This window comes from Chiroxiphia lanceolata, chromosome 3, assembly GCF_009829145.1.
Source record: "Chiroxiphia lanceolata isolate bChiLan1 chromosome 3, bChiLan1.pri, whole genome shotgun sequence".
Taxonomy (NCBI): domain Eukaryota; kingdom Metazoa; phylum Chordata; class Aves; order Passeriformes; family Pipridae; genus Chiroxiphia; species Chiroxiphia lanceolata.
The window spans coordinates 62,169,595-62,184,307 of NC_045639.1; the positions used below are offsets into that span (position 1 = coordinate 62,169,595).

General features: G+C 39.1%; 1 protein-coding gene across 1 annotated transcript; it reads right to left on the minus strand.

Annotated features, from left to right (window-relative positions):
* Window positions 1-235: 235 nt before the first annotated feature.
* On the minus strand, window positions 236-12,766 carry C3H6orf58 (chromosome 3 C6orf58 homolog). Its single transcript, XM_032681732.1, has 6 exons — window positions 12,445-12,766; window positions 8,189-8,275; window positions 5,097-5,281; window positions 3,759-3,892; window positions 3,068-3,306; window positions 236-534 (listed from the first exon to the last, which is right to left on the minus strand). The coding sequence occupies exons 1-6, from the start codon at window positions 12,764-12,766 to the stop codon at window positions 416-418; spliced, it is 1,086 nt and encodes a 361-aa protein (XP_032537623.1). The 3' UTR covers window positions 236-415.
* Window positions 12,767-14,713: the final 1,947 nt, after the last annotated feature.

Consider the following 14,713-nt stretch of genomic DNA (forward strand, 5'->3'; position numbering starts at 1 on the left):
CTGATGCTCATCCAGACCGTCAAGGACCTGAGTAATTCCATATCTGGTGGAATCCCTGTCTACAGGGACAAAAAAACCCAGTCTGAAACAGAATATAATTTGCCTGCATTTAATTTTGTCTCCAATAATGATACACTATTTATAAAGTCAAAAAAGTAGTAAAGTAACATATACTGTGAGGCCTTTTATTTATAAGGAATTGAGTTAAACAAATGAGATAATTAGAAAAATTAAGGATAAAAATATTGATTCAATATGAGAGAGATGCACACATGGTTTCTCAGGAAATCCTGCTGTAAGAAATTACCAAAGCCAGATTACCAGACACGTCTGCTAAAAGATAAAATCAAACAATGTTGGAACTGCTCTTTCTCAAGAAACTGGGCACTGTCAAATCATCTCCTTCCAAATCATTCTAAATTCCCACTAGGTCAAGCTGTTGGCTCAAAGTCAAGCTTTCAAGCAGTTCTCGGCCCATTTTTCTTCCTGCTTCATTAGTCATAGCCTTTTGCCAGAGCTTCAGCAGCAGTCCTCCTTGGAAAGAAACACAACATGACATTGTCAAATTAGCATGGAGCACATGCAGCTTGCAGCATGCAAGGGATGAAATACATGTCTGCACTTGCCACTCTCCTGTGGACAGTGAAAAGTAGACAAAGCTGGAGCTTGCTGATGGGGTAATAATTGCCTACAAATGCGTAGGGAGACACAGGCCATTCATTCAGCTCAGGATCCTTCGTACTGAGAGACAACCGGGCTTGTTCCCTTGTCACCAGTGTTGCAAGTCAAGATGATTGAAGACTCATGTTAAGGTCTTGGTCTGTGCTTGCACATACCTTCATGGTTTATGAAGTAGTAGTGTGGTAGATATAACTAGGCCTGTCTTTGTTTTCACTCTATAACTATATGGTTTTCACTCTATAACTATATGGTTTTCACTCTATAACTATAGTTTGTGCTTTCTGCCAGCTAAGACCTCAAGCTAATGAAGAAAATAATCCCCAGTACTTATGTCCAGGCAATAAGCTGTGGCCCTCTAGGAAGTGTGCCTGGCCAGCCCAACCTAACATTAGCACCAGTTTGCAGGATAGTCATTGTTTGCTCCTCACTACACTCAGTACTGATCTTTATAGTGGATAAAGGGTCTACAGAGGAAATTTGAGGGTAAAAAGTCTACTAGAAAACTGAGAAGAGTTATTCTCCTGCAAAGCATGCTTTTGTATAAAACTGGCAACGTTGAAGAATTGAATTTGCACAGTATTGTACTGGGGGAATGAATTAGGAGGAGAAGGAAGCAAACAGTCCTCTTGCCTAGGAGGACCACAAGAGGACTGCAGAAAAGGTGAGGACAGCAGGAAAGGTTTTGAATAATGTGGCATATGCTGCTCTACCTTTGGGTATCAGTGAGGGGCAGAGCATAAAAAATAAAGATTCTGACTGTCCATGGATTGAGAAGCTTTAGAGGTAGCACAGCACTCTCTCAGTACAGTTCCTGCTGGACTAGCAGAGGCAACTAGAAGAAAATAAAGAGTAATCAAAGTCTGAATCAAGAAATGAAGTCTCACTCTTGGTTGGATGGAGTCCCATCCTAGGAGGTACTGGCTGCTCTAGTCTATCCCTCTACCTGCTGTTGAAGTTTGGAGTACCAGAAGAGGACTCTATATCTCACAGAACGTATTCAAAATTTTGAGGAATCTGACTCTACAAAAACACTATGTCACATTTTTTCACCTGAGGTTTTTAGCAATAGTGTAGGGTCTTTCAGGTTCCTGCTGACGCTGTGCATCCAGACAAAATATATTTCAAAGCTTCTTTTTCTCATCTGCAAATCAGTCACCAGCCTGAGTTAGCTGGCCTTTAATTATCAGCTGAATTCAAAGTTCATCCCTTAGAGCAGAGTCAGGGAAACCTTTTCCCTGCAAAGCAATTTCAGGATTTCAGCTATGAACTTTATTTTGGCTGCACCTGCACGAAACATCATCTCTCGCTTTCCTTCCATCTACCATATTCAGCACTGATATCTCCTTTCCTCTCTCCCTGCATTGTTATCCTCACCTACTGTGCTGCCCTGGTACTCTTCTCCCTCCCTGCCATCCTACTGGTCATGCTTTTCTTTGCTCTGCCCCTTTTTCCCTCTGGAGGTAGGTCAAGAAACCCTGAGCTGTGGCATAGACTACCAGGCAGGGGATAGAGCTGTTAAGACCCTTATTCAGATTCTGAGGAATAATGCTATATGGAAAGTGGGAGGGAAGCACTCTGTGATGGGAGGGTGCTCTTTTGTAACATTCGAGAGCTTCATTTCACATCTTTTTCAGCTGCAAATGCAACTGGTGAGAGAATTTTCACTGAAATATATGGACAGAAGAGAATCACGAATGCCATAACTAGGCATACTAATTTTCCAGTGTATTTTTACGTTCTATTTCCATTTAAAGATTCAAAATAACTTTGCTTCATAAAGGTCAAACAAAAATAGCCAACCCAGCAGTATCTATGCATGAACTGAATCCTCAGAAGAGTGTAATTCTATGTCGCACCGCTGGATGGTGATGCATGACTAATTTTGGTGAAGATGAAGAAGCCAGCATTGTCTAAGGATACAGTTTTGCTGGGACAAATGACATTCTCTCAAAAACGAAAACTAGAACACTTGTGAACTCACAAACTCTTACTCATGATCGTTTACTTTTTGTTGTTGTTGTTCAACTGATCTAATAAATTCATTTACAGCTTTAATGTTTCCACATTCAACTGGTGAAACACACACTAGTGTCTGTGTTTTTAAAGTTCTTATGAAAACTGGGGGGAAAAAAGTAAGGTCATCTGCTTAACAAATGCATTTGTCTCACTGAAATACCACATGTAGTCAGTATTATCCCATTGCTGCATTTGCTCTCTGGTGTATTGTTTGCTTATGGTTGTATTTTTAACTGTTTTATTGTTAGTCTCTAAGTGTTTATAGTACTTTATATAAAAAATTCATTGTATTCATATGGAGAAAGCTATGTAGAGAGAACAAGATATTAAATATCTATGGACTGCATACATTTGTAGGTCAGTCTCATACCTGTTAATTTATTTGCTTTATGAAGAGCTCTCATTGAAAGCAGAACTTTATTTTGCTGTGGACTGAAGTCACTAATGGATGGGGGAATATCCCCTTCAACAAGCATCCTTGAGGGCAGGAAAGCCTGGAACTTGTTTGTGGTTGGTAAATCTGTAAGGAAGTGTGTGGCCCCAATGAAATCTACAGCATTAGACCAGTCTTCACCAAAATTTGCTTCTGGATCAGAGAGATATTTTAAGCTGAAAGAGATGAAGATAAAAAAATGTAACAAATAATTGAAATCTCCTGTAGAACACATTAGTTGATCATTTATCCCAAATGTTTTTGTTCAGTATAAAATCCTGAGTGGTCTTAGTGCCACAGTGAACTAAAGCCTCCTTCAGTACTTTACACCTAATTTCTCCTGGTATTACTGCCTCTGCCCAGACTCAAAACAGCTCCTGAATCAGGCCCTGGCTCCCAGTGGGGAATCAACATCTCATTTTAAGGGCACAGCCTACTTGCCCATCACAGTCTGGGCAGCCATCTCTCACTGGTCATCCCATACTCCGAGAGAGTGGAAAGAAGAGCAGAGCCTAAAGAGTAGATACCTAAAGTAAGAAAGCTCATGCAGACTTTGTTAGGATACTACCCTTCCAAAGAGGCATGGAGGTGGGAAGATCCTCCTTGGCCACCTTTCTCATCCCCTTACCTGTCCTGGAACTTAGGGAGTGCATAAGCAATGGAGGTAACATGTGCCTTCCACATAAGACCAAGGGCATCATCCAGTTTGAAGGAGGAGAAGGTTGCAGGGCTCACAGCTTTGTGTTCTGTAGATAGCAGATACTACAGCAATAGGGAGGAAAAAAGGCAGAGAATGAAAGGGGAGATCGAAACACAATGCATTTTATTTGCGCACATACTTCACAAAATAAGGAGTTTACAAGCTAAGGAAAATTGCTTTTGAGTAGTTAGAATGTGCTGCTTTGTATGTAAATATAATGTCTGACATAGGGACAAAAAGATGATTAATATAAATTTTTAAAATGAATATGTATCCATGCTGGAGTTAGTGGGACCTGCTGTTCTTTGACAGCAACAGAGCAAGGGTTTTATCCACATGCTTTAGGTATTCTGTCAGTGGACTTTTGTATCCAACTTCCGTGGAAGCTACTGCAATGAAATATTGGATTCCTTAAAAACCTGTCTCTATCCTTTTGGCCACAACTTTCTGGAGATTTTCAGAAAACAAGAAAATTAGCCTTAATTGTTATAATTACGGTTATTTGAGGAGCTGATATTTTATAATAATTTCTGAAACATGCTGCGTAGGAAAAATGATCTTATGAAGACAAATCCAGTCTTTCAAAAACTCTCAAAGTCTCTCAAACCCTCTACCTTCACTCAGAGGTGCCAAGAGGAACTTATAGTTTAAGCTTTCAGATCATTATAAATTATTTGACTACCAACAATAATGTTGACTGTAGTAGTCTATCTATAAAAATTAGTTATTAAATCTATGAAATAAGAAATATTGTCATCTTTGGGATTAGGGAGCAGCTGAATGTGGAGGAAAGACAATATCTACTTACATGAATAAGTGTCCCTCTGAGTGAAGTTTCACATTTTCAGGTTTTTAGATGTCTAAAGGAATAAATGAACCTTATAAAACCAACCCAAGGTCATTTCTTAATGGCAGTGTTCCATCTCACATGCTTATTTTGCATTGCTAACATAAGCAGTATTGGAAGAATACAAATATAATTGTTAACAAAGCAGTGTCTTGGGACAGAGGCCAAATTACAGAAATTATCTTAAAGGAAGAAAAGAAAAATCCATAACTAGTAAAAATCATGGCCTTCTTATCTCTGACTCAATTTATGTTATGCTTTTCATTTTTCCTGCTTCTTGCTTTTATATGAAGCTGTTATTGAAAGAAAACTAAGCTCTCTGAGTCTTACAAGTGACAGTAATAATAGTTTTTAAAGGTAATATTCTGGTCTCATTTCTAAAACTATGGGGGGGGGGGGGGGAAAGAAACATTATTTACTTCAAAAAAGGCCTTCCACTCATCCATGAGCTTGGGCATGCGAGACCGGCAGTCTGCAACACTGTAACAGAAATCATCTTTTCGCTCCTCTGGTGGCAGTATTTCTACCTTGAACGGCAGCTGCCCAAAGAGGCCAGCCTCCACTGCCCCCAGAAAGGGTATGACAGCCAGGTAGTAATTCATACCTGTAACAATAATTAAAAAGGAGGAAGTGTTAATCACAAGCAAATGAAAAATTCCTGCATAGAAAAGTGAACTCTGTCCCACACCAAATTCAACCGTTTCAAATTGCCACTGATACAACTGTGTTCAGCAGTGGGACATATTTACTGAAATGCACTAATGGTGTCATCTGTATTAATTTAGATATGATTTGTAATGTTCATTTATATATTGTCCTTTAAGAGCCTTGCATGAGCTTACAGAGGGCTTTACTTTGCCGGAAATGAAAACACTATTAAAAAAAAAGTTAAATCTTTTTAGGCTGTCACAGACAGGACAAGAAAAGCCTCTCAAATATTAATTGCAAACTAAGTACAGAAGGACTAAAGGGTACTCCACAAGTATTGTTTTCATTAAAAGATCCCCTTCTTTGCATCCTAGACCTATAAGCAATGAAAAGACAAATACTAGCAATATTTTACTGGAAAATAATCATTTTGCTTTTAAAAAATATTTCACACACTGAAAACTGCCTGAAAACTACCTCACTTTATCTGTCCAGTTTTATTTTGGGGTGATGGCTTCCTTTGGTCTGATCCATAATTTGGAGCAGTCAGATCCAGCACGTAGGAAACTCAGGCTCATTTCTCACCTCTGCCAAATCATGTCTGCAGTGAGAGTGCCCATAGGGTTATTTGATATTCCACATTTGAAAGGAGAATTTTAAATTCTCCTTTTAATTGTGTCCCCTTTGTAGAAATAAAGTTAAATAACTTTCAGTGAAGTAAAGCCTGGAAATCCGTTATTCTCTCTTTTGTGTGGGTGCCTCTGAGCTGCTGTGCTGAAAAGTCATTTGCTTATGGTCTCCAGGCCATGGGCTGCCCTGGTATGTTTTATACAATCACAGCAGCGAGGACCAAAATTACCAAAACCTGACCACCGACCATGTATCCCTGTCCTACTAATGGGAAACCATTGTTCCACCTTCTGGGGAGAAGACCACAAAACAAAGTTCAGCAAAAAGGAGTGTATACCTTGGCTATAATTCACCAGGGACTGTCTGTACAGGAACACTGAGGGAGCTTGGTGTATTGCTCTAAGGATGAGATGAGGAGGATGGAGTGGCACGTATGAAACAAAGGATAGAGCAACACAGTGGTATTGAGATTATGCTCCATCAAAAACAATGCAGCTCAAAAATACATATTACTTTTGATGCCCTACATATACTAATGACTAAAGTCACTCAAACTCCACCTCAACATGAAATGTCATCAACTCTAACTTTAGCTTCTCCCTTTCCTCAAAGAAATTAATATAAATATCTCTTAAGTAGGGAGGGAGGTCACCGAAGACTCAATCGTAACTTCTGGGATCAGTCAAAAGGCTGAACCTGTCTTCTCCCCCATAGGGATGCTTATTGAGTAAGAACCTCATTCTATGCAAGCTAAATTATTATCTCTAGCTAGCTTTAATTGGTGGTTAGAGCTTGTCTATATATTGCTTCAAATTCATTTCTGCAGTCTGTTACTATCAACAGCAATTTCTGAATATTAACCTGTCACAGTTTTCTACAATCAGTGTGTTTGTTAATAAAGTGTGTTATTCTGTAAACTGTTTGGTTTTCAGAATAGGCACTAGGAGTGGCTGGCAGCAATATCATACTTGACAAAACTGCTCATACATACAGAGCGGGAATGCTATTCAGGTGTATGAACCTGAATAGGTTGGTTGAACCAACCAACCAACCCTCCAAAACAGTGAGCTAAAAAGACTGATGTTCTTAAGTAGGGAGTTTCCCATACACCTAGGGGTGTATTAAATGTGAGTTTCTTCTTTAAACTCATTCCTGGCTTCTTATGACTACTCGTACCAGAGAAGCCAGCTCTGAAGGACAGCTGAAAGCACTCATACACTCAGAACAGTAAGAGACATTTCCATGCAGTCTCAAAGACTTTTTGCATGTTCTTGCTGCAATAGGCTAAATCAAGGCTGAGTTTATACATTTTTGGAGGCAACAAAATTGATATCAAGCAAACATGCAATATTTAGAAGTAAGTGAAGAGCAGGAATGCAAACACTGAGAAGGTAAAGGTGGTGGTTTCTATTCCAGGAGGGTGCCCTGCTTGCACAGGGCTATGAAATGACTCTTATTACTTGTCACTTCATGGGATGCCTTCCCACAGAGCATGTAGTGCTATCCAACCGCAGAGATGGGAAACTGAAGCTGGAGTGAGTATCGCAGTCGGCTTTGGTTTTACTCTAGATTTACATTTGACATTTTCTCTGTGCTTGTGCCTTTGTTCACTTGAAGACATATACATTTAATTGCTGGCTCACAGCCAGAAGCTTCATTCAACAAAGCATTCCTGTGGCGGGGAAGGGACAGCTGCTCGCTGAAACCTGCTGGCAGGTCTGGTGGAAAGGGGGACCTAGGACAGGACAGCAAGACAGCTGAGGGAGCAAGGGACAGAAGTGATGGAGGGAGAACATGCTATGGGAAAAAGAACCAAAGGTGATTGGAAGAACCACAAAGATTCCTGCTTGACATTCTCACACAAGGTTTTAGTTTGAAGTGCTAGCATCTAAACTGAACAAATCTGCTGTGGAGTAATTGAAAACGGCAAATATCTACAAATATAGGTAACTGTCATGGTGTTTCCCACTTATTTAACATAAATTTTTGCAGTGTAAACATTTTTAAAGCTGCAAGTTTGGGTTTTTTTTCTCCTTCCTCAAACATATTATCAAAATCAACTAACTTTCATTTACTCACACTTAGGTGTCTTACTGCAAGTTTGCAATGCAACATCACATAACATGGAAATTACATTGTAATAGAGAATTCTAAGGGGAAGAAAGATTTAGAAATAGCCTTCTAGGACACTAATCTTATTCTGGAGAAGAACAATGTGTTAGCATATACTTACAGGACCACCAGCTTCTTACAGATAGGCACAGGAGGTCTCCATCTTCATAGCCACAGGAAGTTGCACCAGAAGGATCTGCTAACCTACCTGAATAAATCAAATGAAATAATACAACAAATACTTATCAAACTTTTCACACAAGAAATCCTACTGAGATGAAAACAATATGTAGGAGTAAAGCAAACAGAATTTTGCTCAGAGAAGCAAAACAATTACTGTTGCTTTGTTTCATAAACTACTGTTCCTAGAGTAGTTGAATCTCTCAGTGCATAGTAATTTGATTGTGTTGTACAGTTTGATTTATGCCTCCCTGTGAATTTATGGAGCTGTTTGAAATCAGAACACCACAGTGATATTTTTACAGAGGTGTAAATATATATTCACATAGAGAGGTAAACACACGCATAGCTGATGCATAATTTCCAATAGATGTAGGGCTGCTAGTGCAGGAGAGCTGCTTAATGAGCAGAATAGCACAAATTAAATGTACTAGTAATTGTCTCACCTAATTGGGTTGTGTGATACAGAATCCCTTTCAGTTTAATCATGCATACAAACATGGCCTTACTGTGAAGCTAAGCATGCAAATGTTGTTGTAACTGATTAGCAAGGTTTTCAAGCATCTATGCTGTAGCAAACATGCAAGACATTTCACAATTATTTGTGACAGCATGTAAGGCATATTTTACTTTAAGCATGTGATGTGAAGAAACAGCCCAAGTATTAAAAGAATAACGTACATGTATATGAAGTGGTAAGTAATTATGTAGTGTGTCAGGAAGTCTGCTTGAATTGCATGATGTGAAATTACTGTGGTCTAGTCCAATGACTTGAGCTATTCCAGAAGCTCTCAAACTCTGCCCTGCAGAGCACTTACTCTCTGACAAGTCAGCTGAATGAAGACAGCATCGTTTCTGTCAGATTAGAACTAAACCTCATTACCAAACCAAATTTTCTGATACTTTTTGCTCAAGAAGAAGAGATGATCATGAACAATGTGGATACAAATTATCCTAATCATCTTCCCTAGATGACTGGACAGAGCTTGTGCTCTGGGGCACGCAAGGTGCTCAAACTCATATCTTTCGTTAGCAGAGCACATGAACTTGCAGTGATGAGGATTGCAGTTCAACTGGATTATTTTTTTTAGTGAAAAACTATAATTTTTAATATTAACAGAAAGATTCTATTTTTCAATATTCTACTTCAACAGGGAGTGCCAAAAATAGGCACAATAGATCACTGGTATGCAAAGGAGATGAATGGGGAGGATAAAGGATAAGAAGAAAAGAAGACAAAATGTTGCAAAGGAGTTGTATATGAGGTTTATGAAAGATTGTTAGCCTTGGTGTTTTGGGAAAATGAAGAATCCCAGGCAGTATCAGTGATAATTATAAGATATGTAGTAATTACTAGCTGGGCTTACAGGTCTATACTCCATTTTTGTTGTCTCTACTCCCTCCCATTCTCTGTGCTTAACATGATCGTTATTTCAGTCTTCAGGTCTACCCAAGCTAAACTGTGTCTCTCTGTATTGACAGTGTCCCCAGCCGTATGTTATCCCACCAGCAAGATCTCTCCACTATTTTTTGTGGAAAGGTTGTTACTGAAAATGCTAAATGCAGTTGTTCTTATCTTGCTGATGAAGAACTCTGAGCACATCCTCCATTTAGCTGTGTAATTCTCTTAGCAACACTCATCACTAAATTCTCCTTCAAGTGTTCCTTTACCAAATTTACAGTTCCCTGTTTCATTCTTATCTTGTAAAGTATCATTAAAAATTTTCGTCCTATGCTTTGCTTTTACAAAGGGAGGAAATACATTTCTGGACTTTGATAAAACAACATTCATATAATGAAAGAAAATATCAAGTTAGCCTGACACAATCTACCTTTGATTCATGTAAGCTCTGCTTTATCCCTTTTTCTATTTAGTTCTATGTCTTTAATTATTCTTTCCTCTGTACTTATTCTAATGTCTCATCTACTGCTGAGGTAAGACAAATGTTTTTGTGTTCTTATCCCACTTTTCCTTCTTCTTAATATAGGTACAACCTATCCTGCTCCTCAGACATACAATGGTGCCTGAATCTTTCTCAAAGTTCTTGCTCCTGAATTTGTACTTCTATATGTGAAGTGGGGGTAGAGACTACCCAGTTTCCTCAGTTTGTGTAGGTAGGACTCCCAGTCTAGCTTCATCTCCCAAGTGACAATTTGTCCTTCCACAGTCTCATTCCTAACATCCGTTTTGTCTCAACATAATTTTCTCTACTGTAAATTTAGGGAAATGACTGATTTCATTTTATGTCCGTGAGTAGATTATTGCAAATCTTTGTACTGCTCTTATTAAGTAGCAGCTTCGCTTCCTCTTTATGGTTTATACGGAACTATATCCATAAAAATATTTTCTCAGTAACATAACTTTCAAGACCAGACAGAACTGTTAATTCAACAATTTTTGCAGTATTTTTAAAGATCTGTTGTCTTGCACTCTGGACTCACATCCTGCTTTTGTATGTCCAAGCTTATTAAGTCAACATACAAACACTTCAGCCATTCCTCACTAGTTTATCCCAGCTGCCTGTCTCAGTTAGGTTTAGCCTGTTGCTAACCTCAATACTGAATGCAGCAGAATTATGTTATTCTTTGTCCCTTATCTATTTATCTTTCAACTTCTTATATTTTTTTACTGTAAAACCTTTTAGTATTTTTTTTAACCTTCTGGTCATGTAATTTCAAAAATATATCTCCTTGTCTAAGGACCAGTCCTATGACTCTCTGGTAGGTGACAGTACATCTTTACCTATCTATGCAACAAGGTGCAAATCTTCTTCTCATCTACTATGTCCCTCATCTCTACTTGGAAATCCTTGCTGCAACAAGGCACATCCTCACTTTTTGGAAGAGGCCATTCTGCATAACTAGATCCTTTCCAGCAGGTAACCACTGAAGTGTAGCTCCAACATCCAGTCATCTTTGCCTCACAGTGGGTCAGTTCTCCTGCTGCACTAGCCTCTCCCCTTCTTGTATACATAAAAAAGGGAAAGAGGAAAAAGCTTGACTAAACTCCAACTAAATTCTTCTTGTTGCTATCTGTTTGCCAGCTAGTTTCCTGCTTGGATTTTGCTTACTACATTGTTTTCCTAATTTTTACTTAGGAGTTAATTTTCCATTAGTTGTGACTAAATGCTGGCAGCCTTGCTTCTCCACCAGCTGCAGCACCTCTAGCTTCTTCCAAACATACAGCTTCAGCCAAACCACCACTGCAGATTATATCCAATAAAGAAAAAAACAGGCAGACAGATACATTTGCTTACATCTTGTTACCACTAGGCACAAGTCCGTGAAAACATCCTTGACTTTTATTCCCCTCTTCCCCTCTTTTTTTGATTGCTAGAACAAGGCGAGTTCAGCTCTGGCTTTGAAAGGAAAGCTTCACCGGCGTCTGTGTGTGAAGCAGCCTCTGAGAGAATGCATTCTCTGATAAAGCCCCCGATAAGATGTTACAGCCTTAGCCTTAAGGGACCTTTCACATGTGTTTCTGTGTCTGCTTCCCTGTCATGAACAGGCAAACAAGAATGACTGCCCTAGATAAAAACAAGCTTTTAGGGGATAAACCATTAGATTTTGGACAAAATTGAAGACGCCACAAAACCAAATCAACAACAACAACAAAACAAACTCACAACCCCCACAAACAAACAAAACAACCTCAACAAACAGAACAAGCTTTAATTTTTGTAAAAACCATATCTAGAAAATAATGAGGCTACTTCTAAACTGATCATGAAAGCAAATGGAAATAAATTCTCACAGGGAGAGGTGGACTTTTAACTATCTGTATTAGAAATTAAACTAAAACTACCTATAGCAACCATTGACAAAAAATAAAAGCTTATTAGTTAACAAATTAAGAGCAGCCCTGCACAGTGCAGGCCCTGAAATCTGTCTGCTGGAACAACTGGGAATGCCTTTTCAAAGATTTTCTGCTAGCTGAAATATTACCCATCTAAACCACAGATCTTCTGTATTCTGACCTCTTCCTATTAGGAATTTTAATAGCTATTGCTCAACAAGGCAAGGGTGTTCTCTTCGTTCAGCATTTCTTTTTCAAATTGGCAGCCTAGCTCAGCATGTCAAAGTTTACACGTACTGAGGCTACGCTGGGCTTTCGGGGCAAAAACCTTGGAAAGGAAGACTCAAAGCAGATCCAGTAAATACTTTGCTAATCTAACATTTTAAGGACATAATTCATACCTGTACGAAATTGCCACCCATGCTGCAGTGGTAATCCCCAGAGAATGTTGCCAATGTTTTGGAGTCCAAAGGCACTAAAATATTCGGCTGAAGAATTTAGCAAGCTCTTATACACTCCCAGTCTTTCTTGATAGTTCCAAGCATTGATGACAATTTTGTTGTCCTTTACTGGGAAATCCAGCAGGTTTTCAGGGGCAAGGTCCCACAGAGGGGGATATTCATCTTCTCCAGGGACTTTGTTTTCACTCCATGCTGCAGCCGTCACAGGACTCAGGGTAATAGTCACTATAAAAAGAGTGTATATGCCAAGGCAGGGACACATTGTGAAGGTTTGTAACCCAGGTGTTTGTGGCTGCAGGGCTTTTATCAGGAAAGGTGAGGGCTGGGCAAAAAAGGGTGACTCAAACACAGAGGTCTCCGTTGTCGTCCTTCCCTCTTCCCAGTGACCCTGACGTGGAGTTGCCAGATTAGCAACTGTGTGAATAATGCTCTGTCCTTTCCATGGAATCTAGGGAGCAGCGACAGATGTTTAAGAAAAATCAATCTAATCAGAAAATGTCCAAGTCTGCGCTGCCCGTGACATATACCCACCCTTCCATATGGCTGAGGTGCTACAATACTGATTGTAGAGCTGCATTATCAAAATTTTTGTGGCAGTGTTTCTTACTAGTTTTCAGCTTCCCTTTCCCAACCTAGTTCAGGTAAAGAAGGGACAGCAATGCCATAGAGCTCACCCCAGCACACACACAAGGCAGAGTGGGGCTAGGGCTGAGGTACTCTGAGGAGGGCTCAAAGCCCTGACAAAGGAACAGCAGTGACATATGGCCGGCACTGCCATTGGCACCTTTGTCTTTTGGCCTTGAGACAACTGCCTGCAGCCTTCAGGTCATAAGAGTGTTGGAAGTAGCCAAATCAGCCTGTCTGCAAGTACTGACTTGTCTTGTGTGGAAATGGTCATCATTATAAAGTCCTAAAGTCTCCTACTAAACCTCCATGATCTTGTAGCCTGCAAAGGGAATACAAAGGCCAAGCCTCCACTGATAAAAGGGGTGTCTAAGTTACACTCCAAAAAAAGTGAAACTGTCCAGCTGCCTTCCTCTCACCTACTTCCTAGAAGTAGGTACTTCTAGGAATTCTGGGACTTTATAATCTTCAGCTGCTTTTTCTCAGATAAGCAATGGTTGCAAAAGAACACTCAGCAAACACATGGTTTGTTATCTCTGTAGTCTTTTATTTGCATGAGAAAAATTGCAAATGCCCCTTTTCTTTGAAGTAATTCTGTGAGTTTCGGTTGGGCTTTGTGTGCCTAAAGTACCTTAAACTGTGGATGGAACAAGTCAAAAGTGGCTGCAAACTTTTCACAGTAAATTTAGAAGAAATTTATCAGTTCAATTCAAAATTTTTCCATTTTCTCTATGTATTAAGGAGACTTTCTAGTCTCTAAATATCTAAATAGCATGATTTTTCAATGATCATTTATTATTTTTGGCTCCGCTACTGAGAAAGAAACAAAGGCTTTTGAAATACAGTGTTCAACAGAAATTAACATAGATTGGAGAACGCTTTTTCTAATCATGCTGCCTCGCAGAGGTTACAAATAATCAAGCTATTCTTTCATTAACTTTCAGTGGATGAGATTTATCTAACCTCACTGTGGACATTTAAATATTAACCTAGCTATGAAGATTCCCTCGATAGCCAAACCAGAGAATGAGGCATGTCCAGAATGTAACTCATTTAAAACACACCACTGAGAGGAGTATTGCTCCTGACTGACTGAAGAGGGAGTAGAAATTACAAGTTTACCTTTAGACAGAGAAAAAAATATTTTTAGATTAAATAAGATCAATATTGTTTTACCTACTTTTCTGAAATAATTCCTTCAGAAATGTTTTCAAAGGTACTTTTTATTTCCTTGAAATAAGACATTCTGTGAAATAATACCCAGGATAAACGCCAAGAATTGTGTTGGTTTTATACATACCTATGTATATATATATATATTTAGGATCTAATTGAGACAATGGGCAGTAAGGCTCACCTAAAAAGGAAGAATGCTGAAAGGCATTAACTAGGTCACAAGACTTACAGAGGAAACCTGTGACTCAATGAAATAAAAGGCACAAATTTCATAATTGCACTAGGGCAAAAATTTTATTTGGGAACATGAAAGAGTGAGTAAGAGTGGCTGGCATTTTGGTTTTTACCGTCACTGAAAGAAGTGTCCAAATCAGGAGCCTAAATTCTTTCTGGTTTTCTATAGTCAAGG